The sequence below is a fragment of the Sciurus carolinensis genome, chromosome 3 (genome assembly GCF_902686445.1).
Source record: "Sciurus carolinensis chromosome 3, mSciCar1.2, whole genome shotgun sequence".
NCBI lineage: Eukaryota > Metazoa > Chordata > Mammalia > Rodentia > Sciuridae > Sciurus > Sciurus carolinensis.
The window spans coordinates 99,481,560-99,493,645 of NC_062215.1; the positions used below are offsets into that span (position 1 = coordinate 99,481,560).

The window sequence follows — 12,086 nt, forward strand, 5'->3', positions numbered from 1 at the left end:
TTGACAAAATCCAAGATCCATTCATAAAACTCTTAGCAAATTAGGATTATAGAATAATTAATTAAATTTGATAGTGAGCATGTATTTAAAAATTTATAGCTAATATCACATATAATAGTAAAAGACTGAATGTTTTCTTCTTAAGACTGGGAATAAGGAAGGATGTCTACTCTCACTACTCTTACTCAACACAATGGTAGGAGTTCTAACAACTGCAATACGGCAAGAAAAGAAATAGAAATCATACAAATTGAAAAGGAAAAAATAAAAACTGTCTCTATTTATGGAAAGTGATTGCATAGAAAATCCCAAGGAATCATTTTTTAAAAACTCCCTAGAGTAAGTTAGACTCAGCAAGATCATAGATCAACATTTATACATATATACTATTGAATATTACATATATCACATTTCTATACACTAACGATAAATAAAGAGGCTGAAACCAAAATTTAAATCTATCATTTACAACAGCTCCAAAGCAAAGTAAACACTTAGGTATTAAATGCTTTAAATATGTATAGGATTTGTTTTGTGGAATTAGAAAACGCTGATGAAAGTCCTCCATTTAGGGCTAGAACACTGAATGCAAAAAGAAAAAATGTCAATTGTCCAAAAATTTATTTATATAGGCTTAACCAAATCCCATCTAAATTTAAATTACAACTTTCATACATTGCTGGTGGAATGCAAATTAAACAGCATTTATGAAAACCAGCACAGAGGTGCTTCAAAACATTAAAAATACTATATGATCTAGCAATTCCACTACTGGGTATATGTTCAAAGGAAATGAAATCAGTATGTTGAAGAGACATCTGAACTTCTATTTTTATTACAGTATTGCTCACAATAGCCAAGAAATGGAAACAACCTAAAAGGGTCCATTAATTGTTGAATGTATACAAAAAATCTGTTACTTACACACAATGGAAACTATAAAATGTCATAAAAGCAAGGAAGGAACTGGAGATGACTAGGTTAAGTGAAATAAGCCAGGCACAATCTTACTCATTTGGAGTATAAAAAAGTTGATCTTATAGAAGTGGAGAGTAAAATGGTGGTTACCAGAGACTGGAAGAAGTAGAGGGGAGAGGAAGGTTGTTTAAAGGGTACTAAGTTACAGTTAAATAGGAGCAAAAAGGTCTGGTGTGCCATGCTCTGTAGGGTGACTACAATGGTAATAATGTTTGTTACATTCAAAAAGCTAGAAGAATTATTTTGAAAGTTTTCAACAAAATGATAATTGAGGAGATAATGTTTAAGAGAATAGTAACATGACACAATTTATACATGTTATCAAAACATTATAAGATAACCCCATTAATACATATAATATTTATGTATCATTTAAAACAATTAAAAAAAAACACACAAACCAATAGAGTATGTAAGGACCGCAGGTTTTTGCTGATATTAAAATGTCTTTGTAGAACTTCTCTCACACTTCTATCTTCTGAGAGACACTAAGGAAAAAAATATTAAAATTAAGGAATGATGAAGTAATTGTAAAACTAAATACAATCCTTTGCCTCATTTGTCCAGGTAACGTTAACTATTTGATGTTTATTCACTTTTAGACATTAGTTGTAAAACAGTAAAACCTAAATCAAATTTCCATCCTACTCATTTTCTTATCCCTTGAAACCACCTCAAGAAACACAAGAAGAAAACAATCCTTGCTCCCCTCCCCAAATTCTAATCTAGTAAGGGGAACTATACAGTCATACTAGTGGAGTGAACAAAATTCAGTACAAAGTGAGAGAATAATAGTTACTGTACTTGGGAAAACAAGGAAAAAGCACTATAATCATGCTTACTCAACAGAGGAGACCATATAGGAAAGAGAACTCCAGTTACAGGGACAGCATTAGTAATGCAAAGAGATTACAGCACTTTGACAGAAAATGTGTTATCCCATACTCCTAAGTTTCAGTTATTTGTAAATGGATAGTAAGGAAAGAAAAAAGAGAAAAAGAAAAAGAAAAATGTCTAATTAGAGGCAACTGCAAATGTCCATACCTGACGCAAAGAGGCTTAACAAAGTGGTATAAAGGAAAAAGAGAATTATGACATTTCCAGAAGAGATGCTCTTATGGAGAATCAACTGGTAAGAAGAGAAGGAAAGGTTTGAAGGGAGGAAGAAAAAAATCAAAGATGAGTTGTGGGGGACAGAAGTGCCTGTGAATATAGTGAGATGTAATCAACTTAAGTAGCCGATGCAAGAGAGAGCAAAAAAAGTGAGTTACATACTAAGAAGTGGAAGAGAACCCAGAAAAACAGTGATCTAAAAAACAGGAAGAAAACTTTGAGAGGGAAGTGGTGATTCATAATGTAAACTATTTTACAAAATCGAATTGAGTTGGATTTTTGAGAAGAGGCTAATGGTTTTAGAAATTTGGAGACCAACAGTACCTCTGGGCATGGAACTTAAAAGAAGTCAAGCAACTTCATGAAGTAGGATTCAGTGGAAGGTGTAGAACAGTTGGCACTGAAGAAAAAATGGGATGGAAAGAGAGCAGCCTCAGAGGTGGAAGAGATAAAGGTGTAGGGAAGATTGGCAGTTTTTTTCCCGAAATCCTGTGCGATGGAATAAGGATTTTTCCCTCTTATATTAAAAAGGGTGGGGGCAGAAAATTAAGTATTACTATTGTTTGCTAGAGTTTTAACTGCATGTTTTTACTTTTCCACTGTAAGAAGATTCAGACATTAAGAATAAGTTCTAGTCTACTAAAATGAAATTTCATGCCTTTAGTGAAGGGATTATGGTAGTTAAAGCTCCCATTCCCTTTCAGTTGTTTATAATTTTCTTTTTCAAGGGGGTTCTTGTTCTTACAGATCTTCCATACATAAGACCAAATATCTTTTGGAAGTATAAAGGATAAACATAAAATAGCTATATATGTATTATATGTGTGTATATATATTACATATATATGTATGTAAAATTTTTAGTTTTTTCCCCACAATCTTCAGAATTGAGTATATGTTAAAAATTTAAGAAATAAGTAGCTAATTAGAATAGGCAATGTATAGTCTTGGCTTCTGGAATTTTTCTTCTTATCGAATCACTTGTATGGTTTATGTGGTACAATTAGAACACTTAGAAAAACTAAAAAAAAATCATCTGAGACGAACATAACCGATGGAAGACACTTTGTAAAAATTCAATTATTTTAAAAAAAGCATATTTGCCTTTTTTTTTTTTTGACGTTTTTACAAAGGGTTATCTGTACTCTGCCTTCCAAATTTTGCCTCTATAATTTTAGTGCTCTTATTCTAAACTCTCCTTTTTGAAAGCTATCATCTTCTTTCCATAATTACTCTATTCTGTTTTTAAAAGAAGTTTACAACATCTATATGTGAGCCATTGCAAGAAAAAAAAAGCTTAACTTTTCATATTTTAATTTTCTAAATCCAATCTTTATTCAAACAACAAATTATTTGATGATAAGACTATTATCAACAACCACTTGAATGTAGCTATAGTATTTTGGGGAATTTCCCTTGAGAAGAACTATAGTTCTTTTAAATGCTCTTTCCTAGGAATTCCTCTTACATTGCCATGCTGAGATGTAGTCTACTCTACTGACCTAATGATTCACTTGAGGTAGCAATAAAATGAACCTTTAAATTAAGCAGTATGCCTAAGTTTAATCTCATACTGAAAACATTTCTTTATTATTTAAGAAATATTACATATTTCTTTTAATTTAAACTTGCAATTTAAAAACCTAGTAGACAGTCACCAGTGACAGAAAGGAAAGTTCCCTTACTGTAGCCTTCCCTGCTGCCAGCCCCAATGGGGCAGGGACTCTGGCTATGGTGTTGAGAGATTTTTTTCTAGGGAAATTTATTAGTATATCAAATGAAAATGGCATAAGAGGATTGAAGTATGGGAAAAAAACTAGAATTATGAAACACAAAACGTACAAATACTCATCAATAATTACAAAAAAACACACCTCTAGTGGTGCTAGTTCTATTTTATGAGACTAAAATGCAAGACTTTCAAAAAGATAAGACAATGGTACCTACCAAGGACCCCTAAGTTTTGGGAATACAGGGTCTGTAACAAAAGACCAAAAAACTAGGATTAAGTAACCCTACTACGACATGGTTACTATTTTCAAAGGCATCTGGAAGATGGGCTTCGCCAGTAACCCCCATCCTCCTCCTCCTTGTTTATACTCAGTCCTCCCTTCATATCTGCAGGAGACTGGGTTATGGACATCCCACAGACAACCAAAATAGAAGGATGCTCAGGTTTCTCATATAAAATGGTATAATACTTGTATATTATCTACGTACATTCCTGTATACTTTAAGTCATCTCTAGATTACTTACAGTATTCAATATAATGTAAATGCTATGTAAATATTTTTCATACTGCATTGTTTAGCTAACAAGAAATAAAGTTCTGTACATGTGCAGTAAAGTGTGATTCCCCCAACTTCAAACTTTTCTGTCTGTGGTTGAATCTGAGGACTCAGAAACCACAGACACAGGTCAGACTACATCCACTTCAAGACACTCAGAACGTAAAGTAGCTAGGAAAGACAGAAAGATGGGTGGGTGAGGATACATACGGTGCAGTTTGGGTTACACAATCACCAAAGGAAAACCTGGGAAAGCACACACATATTTAAATACTATGAAAGTATTTTCTTTTAAAAAACACATTGTTGGAAGAAGACAAACAATTCAGAAGTTGTAGAAAATGAAAGTCTGTGAGAACCTGAAAAATGACTTTAAAGGCTGGAGATCCAAATGTTGGATTTATTCCAGACCAACCAACAATGTGGGAGTACCTAAATAAAGGTTCCTGTAGAATTAAGTCCTACAATTAGAAACAGTATCAACACTGCCTGAGCTAATTTAACAGAATGATCTGAGTTCCAGGCAAGATTAAAGTGGAATGGAGAGTTGGACCCACCTAATTTATCAAGGCACAATGTTTGAATTTTAAGATTAAAATCAGCTATTCTACATACAATTATGTATAGCTGCATCAGGAAAAATATTGGGGAATTATGAATGGGAACAAAGTTTGAATAAGTAAAATAAGGTTAATAAAGTCTACAATGTTATAAATACACTGTAGTAAAAAACCAGACAGGGATAGAAAGGAAATTTCTACTTTTTACCATGTATTTTTCTATAATAATTAAATTTTGTAGTGAACTTTAAGAGCAAATAAATACAAAATTCTTAATTATGGCATTGAAATTTAAGACTACAGTAAAAGAAATATTATCTAAAATAATTGCTTTAACATGAACCAATATTTTCAGAGCTAATGAATTACAGAAAGCATAATTCTAATCAGAAACCTAGTTGTCATTATTCAGTTGAATTTAGTATTATAGATCAATTTTTCCCAATTCTTTTAGAACCAAGGACTCTAATATTTCCCACTCTTATTGGATGTATACTTTTCAAAGATTGTACCATGAAGGAACTATTAAAAATAACAATTTTTTTTTATGGTTTTAAACAGCCACTTAACACACTCCCTTCTCTTCTCTCTGGTAACTGAAACTTCTAGTCGACATAAAATTAAACTGATGATAGTCTTAAGATGATATAACAATGATTTAACTAAGTGAGGCTATTCAGTTTAAGTCAGGTAAATTTAGAGTTTATAAGGTTCAACAAGGTGTTAAAACAACACCTGGACCTTTGTATCAAAGATGCTCAGGGTTCCAAGGACTCTACAAAGAAATTTACCAGTGTAGAAGAGAGGTAAATCAGCTTGGATTGCTTCTTAATAAACCAATGAGACAAAAATTGAAGTTGTATATGAAAATTTGAAACAAAAACATTAGCATAGAATAGGAAGGAATATGAACACAGTATTTTGCTAAAGTTGTATAATATGGACACTAAATATTTAATTATGTAAATTCACTAATAAAATCGTTTAAAACACACCAGATAGAGATGAAACAAAAACTTGACTGAAAGTTAACTTGAAACTAACTACTGACATTAAGTGCTAAAGCTCAAATGTGCAATTCTTTTGCAAAACAGGAATGAATGCAGGAGACAATGACATTTCAATTGCTTTTCATGAGAAGAAAAGAATGCATATAATTTGCATTCTTCCAGTCATCAGAGTAGCATTAGAAGCTCTGTTAATTTATAAATTTTTAAAATTTGTAATTTTAATTGCTTTAAATCATATACCAAGACACATAAACTATTTTAACATTACTGTTCATATACCAAGACACACAAATTATTTTAACATTACTGCTTTTAAGTTACCTGAACATTCTCATTCCACTTCTCAGCAAAATGCTTATCTGAAAATTCTTCAGGTAGTAATAACTGTTCTTTAAATATTTTTACATACTGTGGAAAACCAAATGAATTCATTAAGTGTATCTGCCGGTGAGAAAATCGTGACTTCACTCTTTTTTCTAAGAGTTCCAAAATGTCCTTAAAAGCAAACAGAAATCCCTGTAAGACGCCTATTTATAAAAACATTACACCCATGTTAGAGGTACAAGTGTATTTTAATCTATACTTTAGCAATACTTATTCTGTATAGATAGTTAAGCATTTAAAAAAAATTAATGGAAACTAAATAATCCCCTTCTAGGCATTGGCAGGCTTGGTGATGCTGTGCCTTCTTCCAACGGTACTCTCAGATGTGTAACACTCCAAGACCTACAATGATGCTAAATAAAAATTCATGACTATTACTGAATAGCTAGCTATATGCCACAGTAACATCAAGTGTTTCAATAAGGAATTCTAAACATTCTATGAAAAGTTCAGATACATAATTGAGATAAAAAAATGCAGTGAGATTTACTACCATTCATAAAAACATAAACATCTTCTTCATGGTCTTGTATAACAAAGATTCAAGAAGCATACAGATGTTTATAAACTGAGCAAAGTTCCATTTGTTAAACTACCTATGAAGTTAAGTTACTGTGATAGGAAGATGGAATCAAGGATAAAAGAGGAAATGGGTAGGAATGCAGCATGATATTGGTAAGTTACTCTTCTTTTGGCTTTTTTATAGTGATACTTTTAGAAATATTTGTATTTATGATGTTTTTCCTTAAGAAGAAATGAGGAATCAAATTTACTGTCAATGAATACTAGAAACCAAAGATAACTAATATGTACTACTTGTAAAGACAGAAAGTTTTCTTAGATGAAGAAAAGAGTTCTACAAAGGTGGTACACATTCAAACTATACAAAATACCCAAAGCACAATAGTTTAAGCTCTCTTCTTAAGTAATATAGATGGGCAAAAACTGTCATTCCTAACTCTACTTTTAAAACTGAACTTCAGCCACCTTTCAAAAGATCTAGGTATACCAAAAGAGAAATGACTATGGAACAGTATGGAGGTATCTCAAAAAATTAAAAAGAATTACCATATGAGCCAGCAATCCTACTTTAGGGTATGTCCATCTCCAAAGGAAATAAAATCAGCATACCACACAGAAACCTACATGCCCATGTTGACTGCAGCACTCTTCACAATAGCTAAGTTACGGAGTCAGAATGGGTACTAATCAATAGAGGAATACATAAAGAAAATGCAGTATACATACACAGTGGAGTATTAGCCATAAAGAAAACTGAAATCTTATTATTTGCATCATAATGGATAGAACTGGAGGACATTAAGTGAAAAAAGAATGATACAGAAAGACAAATACTACATGTTCTGTCTTACATGTGGAAGCTAAAAATGTCAGTCTGAAAGTAGAATAGTGATGTTTTGTGGGTAAAAAAGGATGGCTGGATTTGATCGGTGTGTGCTAATATTCATGAGCAGATGTTACACTGAATCCCATTAATATGTACAGTTAATAAGTGTTAATAAGAAACAGGAAAATTAAAAAAAAATTTAAACAGAAATGAAAACATATCCACATAAGCATACATGAATGTTTACGGTATTATTCTTAAGTTTTAAAACGTAAATAATTCAACTGTCCAACACCTACCGCATGAACAAATTGTGGCTTACCCATACAAGAGAATATTATTCAGCAATAAAAAGTAAAACAAAAAGAATTGTTATATATGACAAGTGAAATAAACTAGCCATAAAAAACTCTATGTTATACAATTTAATTTACACAAAATATCTAGTATAGGCAAATTACTGGAGATATAAAGTTGATTAGTGGTTTCTTAGTGCTCGGGAGGAAATGGGGACATGGGGTGATTGATAAAGTATATGGAGCTGTGAAACTGTGGTGACAAATATATAACTATGAATATATAAAAATATCAATGAATCATATAGTTTAAATAAGTAAACCCTGTGGTAAATAAATTATACTTCCTTTTTTTTTATTGTAAACAAATGGGATACATGTTGTTTCTCTGTACATGGAGTAAAGGCATACCATTTGTGTAATCATAAATTTACATAGGGTAGTGTTGTTTGATTCATTCTGTTATTTTTTTCCTCCCCCCCACCCCTCTTTTCCCTCTACACAGTCCTTCCTTCCTCCATTCTTGCCACCCTCCTTAACCCTAACGCTAACCCTTCCCACCCCCCATTATATGTCATCATCCGCTTATCAGCGAGATCATTCGTCCTTTGGTTTTTTGAGATTGGCTTATCTCACTTAGCATGATATTCTCCAATTTCATCCATTTGCCTGCAAATGCCATAGTTTTATCATTCTTTATGGTGGAGTAATATTCCATTGTATATATATGCCACAGTTTCTTTATCTATTCATCAATTGAAGGACATCTAGGTTGGTTCCACAATCTGGCTATGGTGAATTGAACAGCAATGAACATTGATGTGGCTGTATCTCTGTAGTATGCTGATTTTAAGTCCTTTGGGTATAGGCCAAGGAGTGGGATAGCTGGGTAATTATACTTCCTTAATGCTATTTGAAAAGGACTACCTATCCCCAAATAGGAACACTGACATGATATCTGAAGAAGTGAGAAGATTGGGTCTGATTATAGTATTCTCTCCTATGTATAAAGCTGAAATATTCTATAATAACATTTTTAAAAGGTGTAATGAGGTCTATAAATATAAAATTATATACCTCGCCAGATGATTCTCCTAACAGCTGTTAATAAGTCATGATATAGAGGAAATAACTTAAGTGATCAAAATGAGATTATGGCTAGTATAGGAAGGAGGACAGGAAAGATTAATAAATTGGACTAGGAGGAAGGAAAGAGAACAAAATATCTGGCATATTTTTATACAGTCAAAAGTATAGTGCTAGCATAAGAATTAAAAAAGAAGGAGGTAGTGTTCACAGAAAGGGTATTCTACATTTATTTTCTATTAAGGAGGAGTTCTAAGTCAATTAATTATACAGGCAGGTACTGAAAGTAAGAATTTAGAGTCTACATTTGAAAATGGAAAGCAAGAAAAGAAGTAAAAAGATGTTTTGTGGTGGACAGTATTGATAGAAGTTGGCAATGTGAGGATAAAAGAAAAAGGAAAACAAAAACAAAAACAAAGAACAAGAACTGTTCCAGAGCGGAAGAGGTAGATTGATGGTAAACTTACTACTCTATCTATCCTTTTGTTCTCTCCCAATAAATGAAGATACACAAGGCAATCAGACTTGAAAAAACCATAGTTAAGAATTATACATAAAGAATAAGAAAAGCCTCTGATAACACTGATAAGGAGCTATGAACCTATTATTTAATCCTTCAAAGGCTCAAACCATGGAGCTGGGGTTGTGGCTCAGGAGTAGAGTGCTTGCCTAGCATGTGAAGGCACTGGGTTCGATTCTCAGCATCCCATTCTCAGTCGTTCATCAACGACTAATAAAAACATTTTTTAAAGAAAGGCTCAAACCATTTGCTACTGCCACTTCCACCCAAAGAAAAATTTTGTTGTTCTTTTCTTGCCTTTCTTCCTTTTCTTTTGTTTTAGCAAGATTTTGTTGTTCTTTTCTTGCCTTTCTTCCTTTTCTATTGTTTTAGCAACTGCTGTCTTCAGTCCTTTAATACTCAGGTGCTTTTGGCCAGAAGGAATAAAAATATGTGGAGTAGCAGCCAGATGTTTTATGAAGGAGTCTTAATCTGAGGTAACACACCCTAAATAATAGAGCACAAGGGAAGAAGGTACAGAGACTGCCACTTCACAGCAAAACAACATTGGAAAGAGTATTTTGAAAGATAACTCAGGAAAAAGTTTCTCTTTTCTAAAAAAGACAATGAGCTAAAGGAAAGGAAAATAAATAGGTCTCACGTAAACCTTCTAGGAATGGAGGGCATAAGGCTGGAAAAAAGTCATGGAGATATAAAGTGATTTTTAAATACACATTTCACCTTAATTTAAAAAGAAACTTCATACTGTAGAGTGTAAGGAGATAAACACAAAAAAACCTCTGTAGCCTCCAAAGGTACAAAAGAGTCAACGTGTATACAGCCTTCACAAAGTAAAGTGATCACACACCAAGACTATGCTTAAAACCATTCTAAAATCCCTCAAGGAATAAAGAAGCTTTACTGTTAACTGTTTGACAGAAAGAACCTCTTCTATTTATGGAGATATATACTTAGAAAATTGGGATAGTATAATGTTGAGTTGATTTCAAGCATTTTCAAAATATAATGCGGATCTAAATGTAATGGCGGAAGCTATACTGATTTTTATAAAACAGATGAGATTATTTAACTGCCTCTTTAGTAGCATTATAGAAATTATACTTTTAGTATTTTTTTCCTTCAATGATTTCACTGGGAGAACTAATATATTAGTTATAGGCAAATGTAGTAATTATAGTAATTTTACTCAACTTGTAAAACGTTGGATCAATGTACCCACTGGTGAAAAATGGGTATACTGGTTATACATATGGCTTCAAATGCCCAATGCTATGAGCTAGAAATAGAGACTGTGCCAGCAATTAAGCTTAAATTTTCTGAACATTATAATCAATTGTTTAAAACAGAAAGACTTACCAATCTACATGTAAGGCCAATAACTGCAACTGGAGTCTGTGCAGACTGAGAAATGTCAAAAAGATTATAGAGGAGTGTTTGGTTTTTATGATGAGCGAAAAGATCAAATTCATCTAATATGAAGATCACCGGGCAACTGCTAGTACGATCACCTAGAACAGAGAACTTTTACATTAAAAACATTTCTTAAATTTCCAAACTATTTACTACATTTCTATTATTAAAACTCAATTCAACAAACACTGATAATCTACTTTAGATCGGGCACTTAACAGTGCATAGATACTCATTCAACGTGAAAAAAGTATTCACAGGACAAAGATACACCCTATTGCTTTCAAGTAGTTACTAGACTAGCAGACTGATGAAAAATAAAGAAAATCTTTTAAATGACTGAAGGCTGCAGTTTTTAATAATTATGTAAATGTAATACTTCTTTAATAATTACAAAATTAGCAAAAACTTTTCAATACCTATACAGAATTGAAACAATTTGGGATTAAAATACAGGGAGTCATTAATTAACAAAACTACTGCTTTGAAAGAGACTTGTAAGCAAAATGCAAAATGTATTCTCCTGTGGAAATAATTTCTGTAAACACTGATTAGACAATGAAGTTTGATATAAGCAACTTAAATTCTTTTAAACCACAATTTTTAACATCTCAACAATGAGGGAAAGTTCATAACCCTCTGGATATATTTTTCTCATTATAACACGGTATAAGAATCACTATTACCTTGGAATAAAATACTTCATCTGTATAAAAAAGTGAAATAAGAATCTGGTAAGACGAGATTTATTCTAACAGATAAAACAAATAAAATAGCTTAAGTGGTTTAACACTGGCACCAAACCAAAGGGACATCTCAAAAGTCTACAAATAGACTTCTATAATAATACAGAAATTAGTATCTGGTAAAATATGGTACTATATATTAAGGAGGAAAATGGTTTATTCAAAGTTAGATCCTTACTTTACACTGCATACAGAAATAAATTCCAAACAAAATATTAATGACAATTATATATACATTAAGTGCAAACACTGTTGTTTTCATAATCTGAAAGACAGAAAAAAATTCTACATAAATTTAACTATGTAAAAAATTTAAATCTTTTGTTTGTACTAAAAAGTACAAATC

General features: G+C 32.2%; 1 protein-coding gene across 7 annotated transcripts in view; it reads right to left on the reverse strand.

Moving 5' to 3' along the window:
- Orc4 (origin recognition complex subunit 4) overlaps positions 1-12,086 on the reverse strand; it is an 80,499-nt gene that overhangs the window by 5,991 nt on the left and 62,422 nt on the right. For 6 of the 7 annotated variants that reach the window (XM_047547396.1, XM_047547394.1, XM_047547392.1 and 3 more), the window contains exons 8-10: positions 10,941-11,092; positions 6,272-6,445; positions 1,380-1,466 (exon numbers count right to left, since the gene is read on the reverse strand). In XM_047547396.1, coding sequence (XP_047403352.1) covers positions 1,380-1,466; positions 6,272-6,445; positions 10,941-11,092 — 413 coding nt within the window. The remainder of the gene's footprint in view (positions 1-1,379; positions 1,467-6,271; positions 6,446-10,940; positions 11,093-12,086) is intronic. The other variant, XM_047547397.1, reaches the window with a different exon arrangement.